The following is a 24647-nucleotide window of genomic DNA, read 5'->3' as shown; positions in this document are numbered from 1 at the left end:
ATTACAGGGCCTTCAACTACAATCAACAGCAGCGCGGGGACATCTACTGCGGGGAGCTCTGAGCGCACGGAAGACGCGTTCCACCAGCCAGCCAACAATCATGCTGCAAACAATGCCGAGTCAGAGTCGGAAATGGCAATCATTCCAGCAATGCCGACAAGCACACCTTTGAACACAAGCACTGGCAACACTCAAGTAGATGAAAGTGCCGCCGATACTGAAGTGAATGATGAAACTGATGACGAAGCACAAGGGGATGAAGATGGTGGGCAATCAGAGATCATGGTACCTCAGCCACCTTACGTTGGGCAGAGATTTGAATCGTTCACAGAGGCAAAGGAATTCTACCAGACATATGCAAAGTTCCATGGATTTGCGGTCAACACCGAATACCATAGGAAAATTAAGAAAACTAACGAGTACAGCAGAGGTGAGATGAGGTGCCACAAGGCACGAAGGAACAAGAAGGGGAAAGGTGTTGCGCCTGTCGTTCCGGAACGAAAGAGAGGTATCATTCTCAAGACGGAATGCCCTATCCGGTGTAAGCTAAACGTAGATGGAGCCCAGTGGGTGGTCACTGAATATTTTGATGAGCACAACCACAAACTCATAAAGAAGTTCGACCTGGTAAAATTTCTGACCGCCCACAGAGGATTCACCCCCCTCGAGAAGAAATTCATAAAGCTGCTACATGATTGTAACGTCGGTCCATCAAGAATGGTCCATATACTATCACTCATCCACAGAAAAAAAAAGGGACTTTGAGTAGCATGCCCTACATACCAGCTGACGTCACAAACCTGAAGGCAAAGTACCGTAGAGAGAGCAAGTTGGCTGACATAGAGGCCACAATGGCCTACCTCGATGAGAAAGCGAAGGAAGATCCAGATTTCTTCTACAGGATAAGATTGGACGATGAGGACCGTGTCAGGAACATGTATTGGGTGGATGGTGCTGCAAGAAGAGCCTACAAACATTTCCGAGATTGCATTTCATTCGAAGCGACATATCTCACTAATATGTACAAGATGCCATGCGCTCCATTCATAGGAATAAATAACCACAATCAGTCGTTGCAGTCCGGATGCGGGCTCGTTCGGAACGAAGACACGGATGGGTACGTTTGGTTGTTCAAGACCTTCTTGGAGTGCATGGGTGGACTTGCTCCGATGAACATAATAACAGACCAGGATTTTAGCATGCGTGCAAGCATAGAGGAGGTCTTTCCGTTGGCAGTGCACAGGCACTGCAGGTGGCACATTATAAAGAAGGCTAAGGAGACACTAGGACTGTTCTTTGCTGACCGTCCAGACCTGCACAAGGCATTCGAGCTGTGCGTGGACCACAGCTTGACGGTGGAGGAGTTTGAAAGGAGCTGGATGGCTATGATTGAAACATATCAAGTCCAAGACCACGAGACGCTTGCTAGCTTGTGGGAGAAGCGAATTTACTAGGTGCCGGCCTACTTCATGCAGTGCTTCTTCCCGTTTCTGCAGACTACACAGCGCAGTGAGGGGTTCAATGTTGTTTTGAAGCGGTACATGAGCCCTGGCAACTCATTACTACAGTTTGCCAAACAGTACACCGCTTTGCAACAAAAAATACTGGGATCCGAGCTACAGCAAGAAGCAAACACCGCGCTCAAGCAGCCAAAATTGCTAACGTATTTACCAATGGAGAGGCAGATGAGCAAGATATACACCAACACGATTTTTAACAAGTAAGTTAGTTGTGTTACAATCTTATTTGCACAAATCATGAAGGTACCAGGTGCCATGTAGAATGCAATGCAGTTGAATGCTTATTTGAAAATGATGATTGTGTTGAAAAGTAGCCATTAGGTACAGAGTAAACATGATATGTAGTTGCCGTGCTTAATGAACTACAGTTTGCCATGCTTAATGAACTGCAGTTTGCCACGTTCACTCAACTGCAGTTGCCATGTTTGATGAACTGCAGTTGCCATGTTTAATGAACTGAAGTTGCCATATTTAATGAAATGTAAATTCCAATGGACATGATGGTATGGAATGCAAATGCAAAATTGAAGTTGTTATGTAGTTGCCATGTTTAAATGAAATGCAGTTGCCATGTTTAATGAACTTCAGTTGCCATGTTTACTCAATAGCAGTTGCCATGTTTAATGAACTGTAGTTGCCATGTTTGAACGAATTATAATTCCATTGGCCACAACAAATAAAAGGTGCTACAAAAAACTTCACACAAGAGTTTAACAAAAACCACACAAAACTTGCAGATTCCAGGAAGAAATAAGGCGTGCCAGCATGTACACGGCTTTCCAGGTGGACGAACATACATTCAAGGTGTGTTCTATCATGGGCATGTCGGATTCAGAACCTGAAGACCCGGACAAGGGAAGGAACTACTTTGTGAAGGCATCGATAAGCGAAGGCGAATACTACTGCCAATGCTGCAAATTCGAACGGGACGGGATTGTGTGCTGTCACATTCTAAAAGTAATGGACTTGAACGTGGTGACACGAATGCCCCGCCATTTCATAAGGCAGCGATGGAATTGGGACGCTGACGACGCATTGGCGCCGCAAACATCAAACGCAGTTTTGGCCGTGCATGACGAGAGACCAGAGTCAACCATGGAAGCCGTGAGGCATGTTGTGTTGACAAAGAACTATGTTGAACTAATTGATGAAGCGTGCAAGAGTGATGAGACAGCAAAGGCCGCAGAAAAACACAGGAAGGCCCTCAAAAGAGAGCTTGATGAGATCAAGAAGAGGAAAGCTGAGGAAGCCTTACACAGGTTCCCCCGCACATCAAGTGTGCCTTCATCCACAGGGCCATCATCTGAAAACTCAGAGGTAGGATCTGGAACAGCAAGCACACAAACACAGGTTAGGAACCCGCCCCGTTCCATCACAGAAGGGCGTCCAAAAGAGATAAGATACAAATCGGGATTGGAGATTCAAGCAAAACATAAGAAACCAAAGAAAGGGACGGGCAATCCGTAAACAACATTGGAGCACTTTGACTTGGTCCATGGTGACATTTTTTGTAATCTAGATGTTCTAAATTTTGTAAAAACTGGAGAATGACTCTTCAGGTGCATCAGAATCTGAAGTAAAAATGCCATGAAGGAATAGCTGTAGTTGCCATGTGTATGGCACTGAATTTGCCATGTTACTTGAACTGAATCTGCCATGCAATTTCTACTGAATCTGCCATACCATTTCTATTGAATCTGCCATGCCATTTCTACTGAATTTGCCATGTTATTTTTACTGAATTTGCCATCTTATTTTTTACTGAATCTGCCATGTTAGTTGTACTGAACATGCCATGTTAGTTGTACTGAATCTTCACCGCGTAGATTTCCATGTTCAGTCAGCGCATTTTAGTCACACATATTGTATTCTAGCGCAAACTATGGGAAACAAGCTGAAACGGTCTCGTGTAGCAACCGCACAGGTTACTGCTCCGTGATCAAACTACCATGCTAGCCGGGACAGTTAGCAGTGCAAAAAAATCGGAAAAGCCAAACAAGAAAGAACGATAACTTTCACTAACCATGACTGATCTACTACATTTGCCATGTTTTCAGACATCAAGGACGCATTCAAAACACCATCCTGGTACTACCAACCCACAAGCACATAATAATACTGAAAACACATAAACGTATCTGCTGTCAAACCTAAGTAGGTTCACATCCACACATATATTACAAACTATTCAAATGTCACTCACATGACACCACTGTATACTAGGCTACGGGGAGATGCAGTCATAGCATATTACACGGACATAGTTTTGAAAAGACAAGGTAATACCTTACATTCCTCGGCAACAGAATGTAAGGTAGGCGTTCGGTCAGGAGCACCACGTGATCACTTGTACTTCTTGGTGGCTTTCTTCACAGCTTCCTCTATGAACTCACGTGTGTTGGACCGCGTGTTGAAATCTTCATTCATCAACCAGTTCCATGTGTAGATTTTGCGGAGCTCGACGACCATTCCAGCTGTGACGACAGGAACCCGTCGACCTTCCCACTTTGCAAGGTATTCCAACATGTGGAAGCCGCAGTCGTGCCTAAACAAGAAAAGAGTCAGGTTAACTCACAAGAACATATAGAAAAAATCATAAACTTCAATTCAGAGGTGACAAAAAAGAGAGGGTGAGCATTGGTTTGGAGGACACATGAGGAAAAGATGGGAAAATACCGGTTTCCTTGCTTCGTAGTCACCACGTACTCAATTGGAAAATGTCTGATCTGGACCTTTGAGTTTTCATAGTGACAGTTCCATGTCTCTTTGAGGTTGTTGATGAAGTATTTAGCATGCGTAGTAAGGTCTGCATCAGCTTCTGAACGCATTGAATCAAGCACCTCAAAACGTTGGTTCTTCAGGTCAAGGCAGATCGCATAGTGGTGACCACACTTGTCGTGTGGGTCGTGTGGTGCAAGCTCCTGGAACATGGGGAACAAGACCTGCAAACAAAAATGAAGGAAAGAAAAGAAGCAGAGCTCACATTAAGAACAAAAATGATGAAGTTGGGAAAATGACATGTAAAGATATCACCGGTTACACTAACAGGCACATGAGTGACTACGAAAGCATCAAGGGGCCAAGAAAAGTGGACAAACGTATAATGTTTAGTTGTAGTGGGTAATTAAAAGAAGTTGCCGTCCATGTATGAACAAAGTTGCCATGTATTTTAGTTTGAAGTTGCCACATAGGTTGTATTAGGAAAGCAAATCAGAAGTCATTTTACATAGCAGCTGTTGCCACATGAAACAGCTGTCACAAAGCAGGGTGTAGCCCACATCTGAAGCATAGCTACTGGCAAAAAAATAACATGGGAGGAAAAAAATGTGCAAAAAAGGAAGGAGTACTCACACATTTCTTCATTGTGAGCTTGAAATCACCATGCGCAGCAAAATGCTTCCTCTGGATTTTGTGGTGGAAGTCACCATCCCATATTTTGCACGTCACAGTGTACTGCATGATTGTTTTGTCGGGAGACATATCCATATGCCTGTTGATGAAGTCAATCCCACATGCAACTACATTCTTCGATATTTTACCGAGTGGCCTCACAGACTCGGCAAGATCACCCAGGTCGACGTACGTCGCATCACATTGTATGATCTTGGTTCTGTCCAAACATGAGCTGTATGAAAATGATATAACATGAAAGAATCATGTCTACTAAGTGAAAAAAAGAAATAAAACGTAAACGAAGCATATCTAGAAATGTCAAAAAGGATGAATAGTAAAAAGAGCAAAGCAAATGAGGGGTTTATGTGGGTGTGGTCATTACGCTTTCAGCTCCTTCATGTGCTTGTTGTTGGACCGCGCATTTCCAAAGCGCTTGACAATATCGTACAGTTGGTTCTGATCCTTTGTGGCCTTGACTTCCGGCTCATAATCATCCGCGGGTGGCGCGTGAACTACCCTACGCTAGCTCACAGAACCAGGGGTGGCACTTCTAATGGTATCCTCAGATACCGACTCAGCAGGCGCGTTGGAACTTGATTGGCCCTGACCTCGTGAGGACCTCCTCTGCAATGCTACCTCCTCAATCCTGCGGTAAGCTTCATCAAGTGACGGCGTAATCTCCTCAGGGGTGGCTGCAAGGATCAAAAAAGTGGGTTAGGATACCTGGAAAACAAAACAAATTTAGTGTGAAAGAAAGGTTGCAGAATATGAAATGTAGGCACAGAAAGTAGGGAGTTGCCATGTGCAGGCAACTCCAGTTGCCATGTGCAATGCATTGTAGTTGCCATGTGACAACAACTAAAGTTGCCATGATCTATCAACTGCAGTTGCCATGTGCTTGCAGAATGGAAAATGCAGCGTGGCGACAGAAAAATGTAGGTGACAGCATGCAAGCAAATCTAGTTGCCATGTCCATCAGATAACATTTGCCATCACAAAAGTGAGAACCCAAAAAAATGCTTGGGACAAAAGTCATACTAAAAAGATGTATACACGAATATGATAAACGCATAAGAAATGTACCTTGCACAACCGGCTCTGTGAACGTCATAGCCTTCCTGCCCTCGACCATTGGCTGCGCCATCATTGGGGCCATGCCTGCCGGGAAAGCAAAGGCAAGTGGTGAAGGATCTTGCACCACTGGTTCATCTTGATTGCGATCGATGCCAAGGCTACAGCTCGGTGGGGTGAAGGCCATTGGGTGCCTCTCCTGCCTACTGGACGGACCGCGAACAACTTGCTGGGCAGAATCCAAGGGTGAAAGATCAACAAACATTTCTGCATCGGCCGCTGCAGAATCATCGGGCTTATTCGTAGGGCGGGGCGTGCTGTCAGCGGTATCAGTCGCAGCTTTCTTCACAATCTTCTTGTTTGGGCTGTAGGGGACACCGATGTTGACTGGGAGCTTAGAAGTGCACAGATTTAAGCTGGGGTTATCCACTACGGGTAAAGACGTCGTCTGCTCCGCACGTTCACCTCCGTCAGTCGTGCCCAGCTTGCCACCTGGGTCGGTTGTACTCCGGTCTTCCGTTCTCTCCATAACATTGCTTCTGGTAGGTGGTGGGTACAGTGTGGACGTAGGCACATAACCAGAGTCATCTCTGCTGCTCCTAGCTACAGCCGGCGCATTGGGTATGTCTGCAGATTGCTTGCGGGGGCTACGCCGCCTAGGTGGAAGACCAGCTCGCGCAACGGTCACCTTGGCAACCTCTGGAGGACCAGAAGCTGGAGCTGTTGTGCCAAGAGTCTCACCTATGGATGGCATATCATTATGAACTGCCGCCTCAGCCCCTTCTTTCGTGGACGAAGAAGTGCCACCACCCACGTGCTTGGAATCCGTGTTAGATGAGCGGGAATCTTCCTTGCTTAGGTTGATCTCGGGGGCGTCCACTTCAACACTTGCTGATCGGGTGGTATGGCTCACAGCAGCATCCTTCATTGCTAGCAGAGTGGGCAATATTTCAGCAGTCCTGGCAGATACCAACTCGTCACTCCCAGATATACGGATGCCTGTTGTCGTAGCCTACACATCTGCAACCGGCGGAGATGCTCGGCCGCTTGCATCAAAGCTAGTGGGAACAGTGGACGCTGCAGCAGCAGGTTTGTCCACTGGCGCCTCATGAACGTCTGAGTTGCCACCTGTCGACAGCTTTGAGTGTATGCGTTCGAGTGGGTCTCTGGGGTTCTGCTTCGTCATGCGTGTGGTAGTCTTCTTCACCCTGAAAAAACACACGAACATTGTAAGATGAACAGATGATAGTTTCCATGTAGGTAGAATAAGAGTTGCCATGTGGACCAGTTAGCAGTTGCCATGCGTAACAAGCAGCAGTTGCCATGGTAGACATCTTAAAAAATGTAAGAAATGTGTGATGTGCCAGGAATGACATTTCAAAACTAGGTGTGGATGAGTGCACAAACAGATGGAAAAGCTGGTAGTTGCCATGTAGGTGGAATAAGAGTTGCCATCTTGACTAGTTAGCAGTTGCCATGCAAAACAAGCAGGAGTTGCCATGTAGTAAAAAGAAATAGAGCATGGGAGAAACAGCAGTTGCAAATGTGGGACTCATGGCAGAAGCACATGTGGCAAGCTGAACAGCTGCATTGAAAAGCAAAAATATAGCAATATGGCGATGAAAAAGAACAGGGATAACCTACTTCTTGACTGTCTTCCTCAAATCCGGCAACACGACAGGATCACCGGTGTTGGACGTTGACGTACGAGGAGATGACCTAGTGGAAGGCGTGTCACTAGCAATAGGGGCACCCTTGTTCAATTGAGCAGAAACACGGGTGGGCGTTGGTGCTTGTTTCTTCGTAACTACTCGTCCACCAGCTGTCGCCTCACTGCACATATAAGAAACAGGCAAAAAAAGGTGGCAAGTGTCAGACACGAAAATCGTTGCCACGCTTAGCAAAAACAGATTGAAAAAAGGGGTCAGTCTGTTCGAAAGGATAGACAAAACAAAACACTAAAATAGAAGTCGAACCTCCTCCCAGCAGCTAAGGGATCGGTCCTAGGTCTCTTGACACGAGAGCCCTGCCCAACATCCTCTGGATCCCTCCCCCTCTTTGAGGGCGACACCCCCTTGCCTCTCGCAGCTGTATGTTCTTTGACTTTCTCTGGTGAGGGGACATCTGGTGCACCCTTGCCCTTCTTACCACCTGCACGAACTTCAACATGTTCATCATCGTCGGTGTCATGATGCACGTTCTCCATGTCATCGTCATCGTCCTTGTCGAGAGCAGCATCTCCATCTAGTTCATCTTGTGTGTCCGGAAGCTCCTGCGAACTGTTGTAGTCGTACCGACCACGGCAACCAGTTGGCCGATGTGTCCGTTCTGCAACAAAAGGAGTGAACTGCCTCGCAACCGCGTCGCTGTCAGAGCCATTAAGGGACGTCCAACCCTCAACCAACTTCCCGAGCAAGCTGGTCATTCCGGATGCAAACTGCCCAATTAGATGCTCAACAGGTGCCCTCGCCTGTGCACGAAACAAGAAGCAACAGTAACCAACCGTATTAAAGTCACGTGCACAAGATCAAAATAAACCAAACACAACCATAGATATATATCCTTGATTACCTCAACAAGACAAGACGGAGCTGAGTGCACGTCCATCCACTTTCCAAAGTTTTAAGGCCCACCAAACACGCCGTAGTCTATAGCATGCTTGGCCATCAGCTGGAAAAAACCGAAAAAACAGCTAGCATGTAAAGGGAGAAAACAATGAACACTAACTAACAGTTCATGTATTGCAAAAAATAAAATAAAAAAGAGGAAGAGGATAGAAGTTTCAAAATGGATGGCAGAGTTGCCATGTGGCGTAAGACATGGATACCATGCGCAGACAGCCATGTCTAACAAGGTAGTCATCTCTTGTTGGCCACGGACGGTTGCCGTATGGGGATTTTTTCATATGTTATGCAGCGTCAAAATTGAAAGAATGTTGTGCAAAGAAAGAAGCCAGAACTAACCTGTAGTTTCCCGTATTTCGTATCAGTTATCTTGTCCGCGGCAAGCACAGCCTTGACAGCATCGTAAGTCCACGCAGAAACAGGAAACTTGTGTGGAGGCGGCGGGCCTCCTATCCTAGTAAAGTCCACAGTGGACAGATCAAGACGATCTACGTACATGAGCTGAGGTACAACAATTTAAAAAAATATCAGTCGCCATCATGGTATTTTGCTAAAAAGAAGCTAACGTATGTTCCTTCAATCATCAAGTTGGAGGGCATGAAGAAGGAAAGAGTTGCCATGTATTTCTGTTAGTTGCCATCTAGTTATGTTGGCAGTTGCCATCTAGTTATGTTGGCAGTTGCCATTCTAGTTATGTTGGCAGTTTGTTGGAAATATGCCCTAGAGGCAATAATAAATTGGTTATTATTATATTTCCTTGTTCATGATAATCGTTTATTGTCCATGCTAGAATTGTATTGATAGGAAACTCAGATACATGTGTGGATACATAGACAACACCATGTCCCTAGTAAGCCTCTAGTTGACTAGCTCGTTGATCAATAGATGGTTACGGTTTCCTGACCATGGACATTGGATGTCGTTGATAACGGGATCACATCATTAGGAGAATGATGTGATGGACAAGACCCAATCCTAAGCATAGCATGAAAGATCGTGTAGTTCGTTTGCTAGAGCTTTTCCAATGTCAAGTATCATTTCCTTAGACCATGAGATCGTGCAACTCCCGGATACCGTAGGAGTGCTTTGGGTGTACCAAACGTCACAACGTAACTGGGTGACTATAAAGGTACACTACGGGTATCTCCGAAAGTGTCTGTTGGGTTGGCACGGATCGAGACTGGGATTTGTCACTCCGTATGACGGAGAGGTATCTCTGGGCCCACTCGGTAATGCATCATCATAATGAGCTCAATGTGACTAAGGAGTTAGCCACGGGATCATGCATTACGGTACGAGTAAAGTGACTTGCCGGTAACGAGATTGAACAAGGTATTGGGATACCGACGATCGAATCTCGGGCAAGTAACATACCGATTGACAAAGGGAATTGTATACGGGATTGATTGAATCCTCGACATCGTGGTTCATCCGATGAGATCATCATGGAACATGTGGGAGCCAACATGGGTATCCAGATCCCGCTGTTGGTTATTGACCGGAGAGGCGTCTCGGTCATGTCTGCATGTCTCCCGAACCCGTAGGGTCTACACACTTAAGGTTCGGTGACGCTAGGGTTGTAGAGATATTAGTATGCGGAAACCCGAAAGTTGTTCGGAGTCCCGGATGAGATCCCGGACGTCACGAGGAGTTCCGGAATGGTCCGGAGGTGAAGAATTATATATAGGAAGTCAAGTTTCGGCCACCGGGAAAGTTTCGGGGGTCACCGGTATTGTACCGGGACCACCGGAAGGGTCCCGGGAGTCCACCGGGTGGGGCCACCTATCCCGGAGGGCCCCATGGGCTTAAGTGGGAGGGGAACCAGCCCCTAGTGGGCTGGGGAGCCCCCCCATGGGCCTCCCCCTGGGCCTAGGGTTGGAAACCCTAGGGGTGGGGGCGCCCCACCTGACTTGGGGGGCAAGTTTCCCCCGTGGCCGCCGCCGCCCCCCCTTGTAGATGGGATCCAGGGCTGGCGCCCCCCCTTAGGGGGCCTATATATAGTGGGGGGGAGAGGGAGGGCAGTAGCATGACAGCCCCTGGCGCCTCCCTCTCCCCCTGCAACACCTCTCCCTCTCGCAGAAGCTTGGCGAAGCCCTGCCGAGACCCCGCTACTTCCACCACCACGCCGTCGTGCTGCTGGATCTCCATCAACCTCTCCTTCCCCCTTGCTGGATCAAGAAGGAGGAGACGTCGCTGCTCCGTACGTGTGTTGAACGCGGAGGTGCCGTCCGTTCGGCACTCGGTCATCGGTGATTTGGATCACGGCGAGTACGACTCCATCAACCCCGTTCATTGGAACGCTTCCGCTCGCGATCTACAAGGGTATTTAGATGCACTCCTTTCCTCTCGTTGCTAGTATACTCCATAGATGGATCTTGGTGATGCGTAGAAAAATTTTAAATTCTGCTTCGATCCCCAACAGTGGTATCAGAGCCAGGCCTATACGTAGTTACTATGCACGAGTAGAAAACAAAGCAGTTGTGGGCGTAGATGTTGCCAATTCTTCTTGCCGCTACTAGTCTTATCTTGTTTCGGCGGTATTATGGGATGAAGCGGCCCAGACCGACCTTACACGTACACTTACGTGAGATAGGTTCCACCGACTGACATGCACTAGTTGCATAAGGTGGCTAGCGGGTGTCTGTCTCTCCCACTTTAGTCGGATCGGATTCGATGAAAAGGGTCCTTATGAAGGGTAAATAGAAATTGGCATATCACGTTGTGGCTTTTGCGTAGGTAAGAAACGTTCTTGCTAGAAACCCATAGCAGCCACGTAAAACATGCAACAACAATTAGAGGACGTCTAACTTGTTTTTGCAGGGTATGCTATGTGATGTGATATGGACAAAAAGGATGTGATGAATGATATATGTGATGTATGAGATTGATCATGTTCTTGTAATAGGAATCACGACTTGCATGTCGATGAGAATGACAACCGGCAGGAGCCATAGGAGTTGTCTTAATTTATTGTATGACCTGCGTGTCAATGAAAACGCCATGTAATTACTTTACTTTATTGCTAACCGTTAGCCATAGTAGTAGAAGTAATAGTTGGCGAGACAACTTCATGAAGACACAATGATGGAGATCATGATGATGGAGATCATGGTGTCATGCCGGTGACGAAGGTGATCATGTCGCGCCTCAAAGATGGAGATCAAAGGCGCAAGATGATATTGGCCATATCACGTCACTTTATGATTTGCATGTGATGTTTATCATGTTTACATCTTATTTGCTTAGAACGGCGGTAGCATAAATAAGATGATCCCTCACTAAAATTTCAAGAGACGTGTTCCCCCTAACTATGCACCGTTGCGAAGGTTCGTTGTTTCGAAGCACCACGTGATGATCGGGTGTGATAGATTCTAACGTTCGAATACAACGGGTGTTGACGAGCCTAGCATGTACAGACATGGCCTCGGAACACATGCAAAACACTTAGGTTGACTTGACGAGCCTAGCATGTACAGACATGGCCTCGGAACACAAGAGATCGAAAGGTCGAACATGAGTCGTATAGTAGATACGATCAACATGGAGATGTTCATCGATGATGACTAGTCCGTCTCACGTGATGATCGGACACGGCCTAGTTTGACTCGGATCATGTATCACTTAGATGACTAGAGGGATGTCTATCTGAGTGGGAGTTCATTAATCAGATGAACTTAATTATCATGAACATAGTCAGAAGGTCTTTGCAAATTATGTCATAGCTTGCGCTTTAGTTCTACTGGTTAAGATATGTTCCTAGAGAAAATTTAGTTGAAAGTTGGTAGTAGCATTATGCAGACTGGGTCCGTAAACTGAGGATTGTCCTCATTGCTGCACAGAAGGCTTATGTCCTTAATGCACCGCTCGGTGTGCTAAACCTCAGCGTCGTCTGTAGATGTTGCGAAACATCTGACATACACGTTTTGATGACTACGTGATAGTTCAGTGCGTAATGCTAACGGTTTAGAATTGTGGCACCAAAGACGGTTTTTGAAACGTCGCAGAACATATGAGATGTTCCGAAGACTGAAATTGGGATTTCGGACTAGTGCCCACGTCAAGAGGTATGAGACCTCTCACAAGTTTCTTAAGCCTGCAAACTAAGGGAGAAAAGCTCAATCGTTGAGCATGTGCTCAGATTGTCTGAGTACTACAATCACTTGAATCGAGTGGGAGTTAATCTTCCAGATGAGATAGTGATGGTTCTCCATAGTCACTGCCACCAAGCTATTAGAGCTTCGTGATGAACTATAACATATCAGGGATAGATATGATGATCCTTGAGCAACTCGCGATGTTTGACACCGCGAAAGTAGAAATCAAGAAGGAGCATCAATTGTTGATGGTTAGTAAAACCACTAGTTTCTAGAAGGGCAAGGGCAAGAAGGGATACTTCATGAAACAACAAATCATTTGCTGCTCTAGCGAAGAATCCCAAAGTTAAACCCAAACCCGAGACTAAGTGCTCCTGTAATGAGGGGAACGGTCACTGAAGCAGAACTGCCCTAGATACTTGGTAGATGAGAAGGCAGTCAAGGTCGACAGAAGTATATTGGATATACATTAAATGAATGTGTACTTTACTAGTACTCCTAGCAGCACCAGGGTATTAGATACCGGTCGGTTGCTATGTGTTAGTAACTCGAAATAAAAGCTGCGGAATAAACGGAGACTAGCTAAAGGTGAGATGACGATATGTGTTGGAAGTGTTTCCAAGGTTGATGTGATCAAGCATCGCATGCTCCCTCTACCATCGAGATTTGGTGTTTGCGTTGAGCATGATTGGATTATGTTTATCGCAATACGGTTATTCATTTAAGGAGAATAATGGTTACTCTGTTTATTTGAATAATACCTTCAATGGTCTTGCACCTAAAATGAATCTCGATCGTAGTGATACACATGTTCGTGCCAAAAGATATAAAATAGTAATGATAGTTCCACATACTTGTGGCACTGCCATTTGAGTCATATTGGTATAGAACGCATGAAGAAGCTCCATGTAGATGGATCTTTGGACTCACTCATTTTATGAAAAGATTGAGACATGCGAACCATGTCTATTGGTATATATGCATGAAGAAACTCCATGCAAATGGATCGTTTGTACTCACTTGATTTTGAATCACTTGAGACATGCAAATCATACCACATGGGCAAGATGACTGAAAGGCCTCGTTTTCAGTAAGATGGAACAAGCGAGCAACTTATTGGAAGTAATACATTTTGATGTATGCAGTCCAATGAGTGTTGAGGCATGCAGTGGATATCGTTATGTTCTTACTTCACAGATGATTTGAGTAGATGCTGAGAATATTTACTTGATGAAACACAAGTCTGAATTATTGAAAGGTTCAAGTAATTTCAGAGTGAAGTTGAAGATCGTCGTGACAAGAGGATAAAAATGTCTATGATATGATCATAGAGATATCTGAGTTACGAGTTTGGCACACAATTAAGACATTGTGGAAAGTGTTTCACAATTAATACCTCCTGGAACACCACAGTGTGATGGTGTGTCCGAACATCATAACTGCGCCCTATTGGATATGGTGCATACCATGATGTCTCTTATCAAATAACAACTATCGTTTATGGGTTAGGCATTAGAGATAACCGCATTCACTTTAAAAGGGGCACCACGCAATTCCGTTGAGGCGACACCGTTTAGAGAAACCTAAGTTGTCGTTTCTTAAAAGATTGGGGCTGCGATGCTTATGTGAAAGAGTTTCAAGCTGATAAGCTCGAACCCAAAGCGGATAAATGCATCTTCATAGAAAACCCAAAACAGTTGGGTATACCTCCTATATCAGATCTGGAAGCAAAAGTAATTGCTTCTAGAAAGGAGTCCTTTCTCGAGGAAAAGTTTCTCTCGAAAGAATTGAGTGGGAGGATGGTGGAGACTTGATGAGGTTATTGAACCATAATTTCAACTAGTGTGTAGCAGGGCACAGGAAGTTGTTCCTGTGGCACCTACACCAATTGAAGTGGAATCTTATGATAGTGATTATGAAACTTCGGATCAAGTCACTACCAAACCTCGTAGGTCGACGAGGATATGTACTACTCCTGAGTGGTACGGTAATCCCGTCTTAGATATCATGTTGTTAGACAACAATGAACCTACGAGCTATGGAGAAGCGATGGTGGGCCCATATTCCGACAAATGGTTAGAAACCATGAAATCCGAGATAGAATCCATGTATCAGAACAAAGCATGGACTTTGGTGAACTTGCCCGATGATCGGCAAGCCATTGAGATAAATGGATCTTTAAGAAGAAGACGGACGTGGACGGTAATGTTACCGTCTATGAAGCTCGACTTGTGGCAAAGAGTATTTTCACAAGTTCAAGGAGTTGACTACGATGAGATTTTCTCATCTGTAGCGATGCTTAAGTCCGTCGGAATCATGTTAGCATTAGCTACATTTATGAAATCTGGCAGATGGATGTCAAAACAAGTTTCCTTACCAGTTTTCGTAAGGAAAGGTTGTATGTGATACAATCAGAAAGGTTTTGTCGATCCTAAGGATGCTAAAAGGTATGCTAGCTCCAGCGATCCTTCCATGGACTAGAGCAAGCATCTCGGAGTCAGAATATACGCTTTGATGGAGTGATCAAAGTTTTTGGGTTTATACAAAGTTTGTCAGAAACTTGTATTTACAATAAAGTGAGTGGGAGCGCTACAACATTTCTGATAAGTATATGTGAATGACATATTGTTGATCCGAAATGATGTAAAATTTCTGGAAAGCATAAAGGGTTGTTTGAAAGGAGTTTTTCAAAGGAAGACCTGGATAAAGCTGCTTACATATTGGGCATCAAGATCTATAGAGATAGATCAAGACGCCTGATGATACTTTCAAAGAACGCACACCTTGACATGATTTTGAAAGAGTTCAAAATAGATCAACAAAGAAGGAGTTCTTGGCTGTATTACAAGGTGTGAGTATTGAGTAAGACTCAAGACCTGACCACAGCAGAATAGAGAGAAAGGACGAAGGTCGTCCCCTATGCTTTAGACGTAGGCTCTACAGTATGCTATGCTGTGTACCGCACATGAAGTGTGCCTTGCCATGAGTTGGTCAAGGGGTACAATAGTGATCCGGGGATGGATCACATGACAGCGGTCGAACTTATCCTTAGTATCTAGTGGACTAAGGAATTTTCTCGATTATGGAGGTGAAAAGGAGTTCGTCGTAAAGGGTTACGTCGATGCGAACTTTGACACTAATCCGGATGACTCTTGAGTAGTAAACCGGATTCGTATAGTAGAGCAGTTATTTGAAATGGCTCCAAGTAGCGCGTGGTAGCATCCACAAGATGACATAGATATTCGTAAAGCACACACGGATCTGAAAGGTTCAGACCCGTTGACTAATAACCTCTCTCACAAGCATGACATGATCAAACCAGAACTCATTGAGTGTTAATCACATAATGATGTGAACTAGATTGTTGACTCTAGTGAACTCTTTGGATGTTGGTCACATGGTGATGTGACCTGTGAGTGTTAATCACATGGTGATGTGAACTAGATTATTGACTCTAGTGCAAGTGGGAGACTGTTGGAAATATGCCCTAGAGGCAATAATAAATTGGTTATTATTATATTTCCTTGTTCATGATAATCGTTTATTGTCCATGCTAGAATTGTATTGATAGGAAACTCAGATACATGTGTGGATACATAGACAACACCATGTCCCTAGTAAGCCTCTAGTTGACTAGCTCGTTGATCAATAGATGGTTACGGTTTCCTGACCATGGACATTGGATGTCGTTGATAACGGGATCACATCATTAGGAGAATGATGTGATGGACAAGACCCAATCCTAAGCATAGCATAAAAGATCGTGTAGTTCGTTTGCCAGAGCTTTTCCAATGTCAAGTATCATTTCCTTAGACCATGAGATCGTGCAACTCCCGGATACCGTAGGAGTGCTTTGGGTGTACCAAACGTCACAACGTAACTGGGTGACTATAAAGGTACACTACGGGTATCTCCGAAAGTGTCTGTTGGGTTGGCACGGATCGAGACTGGGATTTGTCACTCCATATGACGGAGAGGTATCTCTGGGCCCACTCGGTAATGCATCATCATAATGAGCTCAATGTGACTAAGGAGTTAGCCACGGGATCATGCATTACGGTACGAGTAAAGTGACTTGCCGGTAACGAGATTGAACAAGGTATTGGGATACCGACGATCGAATCTCGGGCAAGTAACATACCGATTGACAAAGGGAATTGTATACGGGATTGATTGAATCCTCGACATCGTGGTTCATCCGATGAGATCATCGTGGAACATGTGGGAGCCAACATGGGTATCCAGATCCCGCTGTTGGTTATTGACCGGAGAGGCGTCTCGGTCATGTCTGCATGTCTCCCGAACCCGTAGGGTCTACACACTTAAGGTTCAGTGACGCTAGGGTTGTAGAGATATTAGTATGCGGAAACCCGAAAGTTGTTCGGAGTCCCGGATGAGATCCCGGACGACACGAGGAGTTCCGGAATGGTCCGGAGGTGAAGAATTATATATAGGAAGTCAACTTTCGGCCACCGAAAAAGTTTCGGGGGTCACCGGTATTGTACCGGGACCACCGGAAGGGTCCCGGGGGTCCACCGGGTGGGGCCACCTATCCCGGAGGGCCCCATGGGCTGAAGTGGGAAGGGAACCAGCCCCTAGTGGGCTGGGGCGCCCCCCCCATGGGCCTCCCCCTGTGCCTAGGGTTGGAAACCCTAGGGGTGGGGGGCGCCCCACCTGACTTGGGGCGCAAGTTTCCCCCCTGGCCGCCGCCCCCCTTGTAGATGGGATCCAGGGCTGGCGCCCCCCCTTAGGGGGCCTATATATAGTGGGGGGGACAGGGAGGGCAGTAGCATGACAGCCCCTGGCGCCTCCCTCTCCCCTGCAACACCTCTCCCTCTCGCAGAAGCTTGGCGAAGCCCTGCCGAGACCCCGCTACTTCCACCACCACGCCGTCGTGCTGCTGGATCTCCATCAACCTCTCCTTCCCCCTTGCTGGATCAAGAAGGAGGAGACGTTGCTGCTCCGTATGTGTGTTGAACGCGGAGGTGCCGTCCGTTCGGCACTCGGTCATCGGTGATTTGGATCACGGCGAGTACGACTCCATCAACCCCGTTCATTGGAACGCTTCCGCTCGCGATCTACAAGGGTATGTAGATGCACTCCTTTCCTCTCGTTGCTAGTATACTCCATAGATGGATCTTGGTGATGCGTAGAAAAATTTTAAATTCTGCTACGATTCCCAACACAGTTGCCATCTTGTTATGATGGTAGTTGCCACAATGTCACCATCATGGTTGCCATGCATGCTCAAGGAGCTAGGAGTGTTTGGAAAAGAGTAGTACAAAAATACCATTAAATGGAGTCGACAACCCTTCTGGTACATCTTGTTTGAGAATGCATCATGCAGGAAGTCCGCAATGAACTTACACCAATTCATGTTCTTCACTTCTTTCAGTTTTGCCTGCACGACATAAATTTCAGGACAAGAAGTTGCTGCATCAGAAATCAAAATGGGAAAACATAAAAAAACTGGCAGTGACTAGCTTACATATGAAATAGGAGTCAAAAGATTGAAGGAAAAAATGAAGGAGTAGAGATAGAGCATTCACCAGGATGGGGAAGCATTTGTTGCTTGGGCGAAGAGATGTGGTCGGCGCAAAAACAGCTGAGATCAGGTACATGAGTAGCTTCATCTTAAAAACTTCGCCATGGGTTTTCATGCCCTCCAGCGAAGTTGCCAGCACGGTCGTGTTCGGCATGGATGTCATCCCAGGAAACAAACGGGCAAACAACGTTTCCTCAATCGTATTATTGACCTCATACGGGACTTTGATTTCTCCACGGGGCACACCCAATGTGCAGAACACGGATTCCTCGTCTAACGGCAGTCTTCCATGTCCCGGAATCACAAATTCCCTGGAGGCGGGCTCGTAAATCTCACCGAGCCAGTCGCATACAGGGTTCACTAGATTCTTGCACCGAACATCCATCAGAGCCTGCATCCCCAACTCAGCAGCAGCTCCCTTCTGGTCGTCGGTGAATCCCTCGGTCAATATAGTCAGGCGTTCCTGTGAAGCCCTATTGTGATTACGTTTCTTCTTCTGCAAAACAGAGAAATGATCATTTGTTGCCATGTTTCACTATCATGAAGGTTTAGACCCTATCAGACGATTGCAAACTCAACATGACATTAAAAACATATGGGGGAAGGGGGCTAGGGGTGTGGACAGTTACCTCATCACCGTCTTTTCTCTGTCCAGTTGCCTGATTCTGCCGCGGTAACTCCATGAAATCATCATCATCGTCTTGATGATCACCGCGAGCCATTCTGCTGAGGTAAGAACAAAGCAAAATGTCAGGGTGAAAATGAAAGTATGAAGTAAGCAGTTGCCACCTAACAGAATGTACTTGCCACATGGGCTCAATTGAAAGTGGCAAAAAGTTTAGGCAATATCGTATGAACACCCACACCCCCTATGATTGTCCAACAATAAATGTGGCAACAAAACACATTGGCTTCATTTGAAAAAATGTACAGATCATAAGGCACTTGAAACAAAATGTTGAAGTTGCCATGTTAGCACAAGATAGTACGAAAGAAAGGCACAAATCTTCCACTGCACAAACATAAAATGTGGCAGCTCACACCCTGTCCCCATCCAAAATGAGTTGCCATGTGTTCAAAGGCAAAATGTGCTAGGTTGAAATTGCCATGTTAAAATGCAACACAAACTTCAAAAAAGCGCTGAAAAACATCTACTGAACAACCTGAAATTGCAATGCACACACTGGCCTCATATTAAAAATGAGTTGCCATTTAGTACGGACAAATATGTTCAGATATCACAAGTCAGCGTGGCAAAACACGAAACTGGGTCTGCAGTACAATGAATTTGCCACATTATCCTGCCTATAACATGGCAACAGACATGCTGTGTTCAGAGAGATACTTGCCACATGGAAAGCATATATATGGCATCTGACATAGTTGATGTGGAAATTAGTTGCCATTCAGTGCACATAGTTGCTGAAACTGACATGACAACCTAGTTACTATACTTTGCCATGCCACATTATCCTGTCAGTTGCCACAAGTCAGCGAGGCAAAACACAAATTTAGGTTTGTAGTACAGTGAATTTGCCACATTATCCTGCCTACAACGTGGCAACAGCCATAGTGTTCACAGAAATACTTGCTACATGGAAAGCATATATGTGGCAACTGACACAGTTGATGTGGAAATTAGTTGCCATCCAGTGCACATAGTTGCTGAAACTGCAATGACTACCTATTTACTACACTTTACCATGCCTACAGCGTGGCAGCAGCCGTAGCATGTGCACGAAATTAGTTGCCACATAGAAAACATATTTGTGGCAACTATCACAATCAATCAGGAAATTAGTTGCCATACGGTGCAGATAGTTACTCAAACTACCATGTTTGCATTCATACTGCACTTTGAAAAACAACTACCTAGATCTAGGGTTCAATGGCAACTGTCATAACTTGAAATTCATCACCAAAATTCTCCCTGCACTGATCGCAAATAGCATTTCGAAGCAATGCGCAACTATTGGACAGAAAAACGACGGCCCAATCCCAAGGCACAACCAGGATGTGGCTCCGGACAAGCCGAACCACACCGGCGTGACCGCCACCGCGTCGGCGACGAAACTGCTCAATGCCACCGAAAACGGCAAGCACAAGACTCCGCCGCCGGCGCATCGCGAACCCGCCTGAATCTCGAGCGAAGCATCGACCACGGAGGGGAGGGGAGAAATGCAGGCAAGGATTTTGAGCATGGGAGGGAGCATTACCTTCAATCTGTAGGCGCTCCGGCGAAGACGCTCCGGTCCGGCGAGTCCCACCGACGGCCGCGAATGCCGTCGACTCTTCCGCCTCCGACGTCGCCTTCTCCTCCAATCGACTGAACTGCGGGGTGGGTTGTGCGAGTAACTGAGGGGAGGAGTAAATGGAACCGTGAGGGGAGGGGGGCGAAGTGCGCGACGTGTTTGACGTCAACCACGGTCGGCGCGTGGCGTGCGGGCGCAGAGCAGTTCCACCACACGCCCTCGAGTGGCAACCGCTGACCGCGGGGGGGGGGGGGGGGGGGGGGACCGGCGTGTGGGCGAACTATGTCACACACCACACACACGTCTTGTCCTACGTGGCACATAAAATCGGTCAAAACGTGCCAAGATTCGTGTAGATACTGCTGGACGGCGATGGAGGCGTGTGGTTGAGATGGCTAACGCCCACACGTGTGGGCGTTAACATTTCCAATACAATTTGCTAGAGGAAACAAATAACAAATTTTAAGGAAACAAATAACTGACATTAAGGGGGAAAATCCAATTTACTAATACACATGAATCATGATGGAATCAGAACTTTCCTAATACTCCTACATCGCAAATCACCACATATTCACTTGTCGTGGCTCCCGTTCCACGAATAGGAAATTCCCAGCAGCTTCGACCCCTTTCACACACGACCATGGGTCAATGGCGCCGCTGCCCATCGCCGCCATGCCACACGCGAGGGGGCTCTACCAGTCGACCTGGCCGCCTCGCTCCCTCGCGCCCGTGTGCCGGGGAGCGACACCGCGCGACGCAGACCGCTGGCCGCCGCGTGCGCCGGGCACGCCTCAGCCGGGAGCAGAGGTATCGGGGCCGGGGGCCACCGCGCGCACTATGCGCTAGCCGTGCCTCCAGTGGGTCGGTGCAGCCAAGGTCGCCGTCTCGTCGGGGGCAACGTGCGGGTGCGGGCGTCACGGGTCGCCGTCGTCGTGGACGGTGAGCGTGCCGAGGCTGCCGCTTGCGCGTGCAGGCCGGGCGTCGAGCCGCATCAACGTCGTTGAGGTCGCCGACAGCGGCAGGTGCTAGGGGCCTCCTCCGCCGCGTGATGCGGCTGTGCTGCGGAGAGCCGGGCCGAGGGCCACTCGTAGGAGCAGCGCGTCGTGGCTGTGGTCTCCACCACGACGGGAGGACTGGTGCTACTGCATTCCTCTTCCACGAGGATATTATTGCTGCAGTGATGGCGAGCGGCACCGGCCGGTAGTACCAGCCCCAATGGTGGATGGACCAGGAGAGACATTGAAGCCGTGGACACATAGTACAATCAGCTGATGAACTCTCCACGGAGCCCATAGTAAAAAAGCTCTCCCTCTCCTGCCGGCTTGCATCTCAATTATTTATTTTTGCTGCTCGCTGTTCCACATATCAATGCATTCACACGGTGATACAACTTGATTCAAGTGCTTGCATACAAGTAGAATTGCTATTTTTTGTGCCAAAAATTGATTTGTTATCCTGAACTTTTGTCTGCTTGTTTCCACTGTGATGCAGACAGAAATGATATATTATCGGGTAAATTACGCATTAGCTGAGAGCGGTATGAATGTATATTGGGAATAAAAAAAACTATTTTCTTTAGTTGTACTGCTCTTGTTTATGTATGCTGAATTACAAGCGACCAATGAGCATGGAGATATAATGATCAGTGATACAAGTGGTGGTGATAGGGAGGCTTTTGTTTCAGCTTGTTTATTTTCGTTTTTGATACATGGATACTGGATTCATAGCTCTCCTGGGCAATCAGTACACGGCCATAAGTCTGATCGATGTGGTGGGCAATCAGTACACGGCCATAAGTCTGATCGATGTGGTGGGGATGGTCTCTGATGTTGGATAATATCTGTTTTCTCTTCTTGATTGTAGGTCAGTCTCATATAACTTATATGCCTATGCTTTGGTTAATGCATACTCACTACGGGTATGGTCTATTATTGATGTTCATACACAGAATTGGTTTTGCCAAATTATGTTCGATTAACATGTTGTTATAATAATAGAAAGCTTTTGCAAAATTCTGCATGATGTCGTATTAAGCTTGATGGAACTAACCTCCCAAAATGGCAATCTCTATCGGTGTTTTTTTATCTCTGTTGATAAGTTTTGATCTCAGGTTGCACGTAAAGTTCTTGACCCATATTCTAAATACCACATATAATCTTTGATTGTTACTTTGAATACATATGATGTTGAATCTGTCTCCTTTGGATCTCCAAATGATTTGCAATGTTGGATACCAGAAAATAGATTGAGCAGCCATCACACATTAGACTAATAATATATGGCATGTTACCTGGCCGTTCTCTTTATACACAATAGTATAGTTATATATACCAACTGTAGAAAAATATTCATTTGCCACTGAAACTTATATTTGTTTTCTATTTCGGAAATTAAGAGCATCTACAATCAGACCCCTCAAGTATCCCATTTGAGAGTCCGGTCATTGTCCTGGACAGAAAAGAGAAGAAAAAAGGCCACCCAATCACAATCCCTACTTTGTCTGGGCATGTGAGGAGCATATAAGGATGTCCGAGCTGTTCGGGCATGTTCTCCAAGGAGCACCCAGGTAATAGGCTAGCTCTTTTGTTTGCATCATTATCATTAGCTAATTAATTCTCTTTATTTCAGTAAATGTAGAACAACAAATAGTCTATGAGCTTCTGAATCAAAAAGTGTTTTGAGTAGGACCTTATGCTCTTTTAACTGAACTGGGAGCACTGACAGTTATTTGCAAAGTAATTGCCTCCTATGAGTGTTTGGTAGTGCTTTGTGCTCCAATTTCAGTTGCATTGCTTTTGATGTATGAATGAACTATTTTCCTCATTTGGTAATTAACGCAACTTACGTATTTCTTCATGAGAACAGATATTTTTGTAGTGTACAGTACAATTGTTTTTGTTAGTTACCCTCCCTATAAACCTATTGTACTCATTTATCAAGTTTGCATTGTTAATATATCCAGAATTAGTTGTGACTGCAAAGTGCAGAAGAAAAATCAATTGCTGCAAGCAAAGTATTATTTTGGAACATTTGTATAGATGTTGTATAGTAGTGACCAGCACCAAATACTTTAGAACATTGTGTCCATTATTTCCCTTCTGCTCGAAATAAAGCGAAACCAGTTTGATATTAAATATGTTTTTCATCTTGCCAAGGTTAATGTGCACCTGGGAAAAATAAAACTAATCATGTGCATGGTGGCAAATAGAGATGGGGAAGCAGGAGGAAGATGCTGGTGTTTGTCCGACGCAATCTGAAAGCATGCTTAAAATCAATGAAAATAGAACAAAAATTTACTATCATTCTCTCAAACCTTACACTGAACTTGCTACTAAGGAAGGTATGCATGATGCATATCAAGTAAGTCCTGTCCGCAATTGTTTTATCTTCCACAATTGTTTCTTGTGTCACTACTGTTAGAGTTCAAAATGTCCAAAACAAGATAACATTTACCGATGCTGCTAAATGACCGGTTCAAAATAAATAGATCAGCAGTTTTCCAGTTTTATCAGTTTCACATGGATGTATCCCTTGTTGTAGGCAGCCAACCCACTGCAAGGTGTGTGCCCTCGAGCAATTCTTACTCTGTATTGGTAACAATAACTGGAATTGGCTTCTTTTGCTTTACAATTAGTAGTATTGAAGATTACTTCCTTGCTGTTTCACCACTAAAATTGAGGTGATTTCAAATGAATTTAGAGTTCCAAAGTTTGAGATTCTAGCAGGGAAAAATGATTTGGTAACCGAAGATAAACAGTCTGGACTTTACTATTGTTTGGTCTATTGGAATCCGAGACTTGACCATGAACCCATGATCATATTGGTTTCCTTTGAAAGAACATGAGATATCTTGTTTATTATGATTCACTCATGGAAGCATGCTTCGTTTATTTTTTTGCGTCATCTGCCTCACGAGCCGTCCAATCGGTCGTGGTCGTGCGGCGCTTGGTTTGTCTCGCGCCACCGTCCTCCTTGGTGCCATAAAGGTCTCACCTAGACGCTCGGTTACATCACACATTTCTCTCGCAAGTAAAAAATCCCTACAACTTTCTAGATCTGGCGGCACAGCCTGACACGACCGGCTGTAAGCTTCCGCAGCGGCGAAGCCGAGGCTGCGACGGGGAGCGGAGACGTGAGCATCCATG

At 45.8% G+C, this 24647-nt stretch overlaps 2 protein-coding genes and 1 long non-coding RNA gene across 3 annotated transcripts; 2 read left to right on the top strand and 1 right to left on the bottom strand.

Moving 5' to 3' along the window:
* The first annotated feature begins 851 nt into the window (after positions 1-851).
* LOC141022649 (protein FAR1-RELATED SEQUENCE 5-like) lies at positions 852-2987 on the top strand. Its single transcript, XM_073498911.1, has 3 exons — positions 852-1403; positions 1497-1720; positions 2258-2987. The coding sequence occupies exons 1-3, from the start codon at positions 852-854 to the stop codon at positions 2985-2987; spliced, it is 1506 nt and encodes a 501-aa protein (XP_073355012.1).
* Positions 2988-17860: 14873 nt separating this feature from the next.
* LOC120963901 (uncharacterized) lies at positions 17861-18956 on the bottom strand. Its single transcript, XM_040388385.3, has 3 exons — positions 18877-18956; positions 18252-18743; positions 17861-18103 (listed from the first exon to the last, which is right to left on the bottom strand). Exons 1-3 carry the CDS (start codon positions 18928-18930, stop codon positions 17873-17875), a joined length of 777 nt encoding a protein of 258 aa, XP_040244319.3. The 5' UTR covers positions 18931-18956; the 3' UTR covers positions 17861-17872.
* A 3130-nt stretch (positions 18957-22086) lies between these two features.
* Positions 22087-23890, top strand: LOC109760672 (uncharacterized). Its single transcript, XR_012184402.1, has 3 exons — positions 22087-22365; positions 22898-23068; positions 23658-23890. It is a non-coding gene; the product is annotated as an uncharacterized lncRNA (long non-coding RNA).
* Positions 23891-24647: the final 757 nt, after the last annotated feature.

This window comes from Aegilops tauschii, chromosome 5 (genome assembly GCF_002575655.3).
Source record: "Aegilops tauschii subsp. strangulata cultivar AL8/78 chromosome 5, Aet v6.0, whole genome shotgun sequence".
In the NCBI taxonomy this organism is placed as follows: Eukaryota; Viridiplantae; Streptophyta; class Magnoliopsida; order Poales; family Poaceae; genus Aegilops; species Aegilops tauschii.
This window is presented reverse-complemented; position numbering and strand designations above follow the sequence as displayed.

Coding starts and splice junctions, on each gene's coding strand:
- LOC141022649 (XM_073498911.1), top strand. CDS start 852: ATGGCCTACCTCGATGAGAAAGCGAAGGAAGATCCAGATTTCTTCTAC. Junction 1,404..1,496: donor CTATGATTGAAACATATCAA/GTCCAAGACCAC, acceptor CCGTTTCTGCAG/ACTACACAGCGCAGTGAGGG. Junction 1,721..2,257: donor ACCAACACGATTTTTAACAA/GTAAGTTAGTTG, acceptor CAAAACTTGCAG/ATTCCAGGAAGAAATAAGGC.
- LOC120963901 (XM_040388385.3), bottom strand. CDS start 18,930: ATGGAGTTACCGCGGCAGAATCAGGCAACTGGACAGAGAAAAGACGGT. Junction 18,744..18,876: donor AGAGAAAAGACGGTGATGAG/GTAACTGTCCAC, acceptor TCTGTTTTGCAG/AAGAAGAAACGTAATCACAA. Junction 18,104..18,251: donor ACAAATGCTTCCCCATCCTG/GTGAATGCTCTA, acceptor TATGTCGTGCAG/GCAAAACTGAAAGAAGTGAA.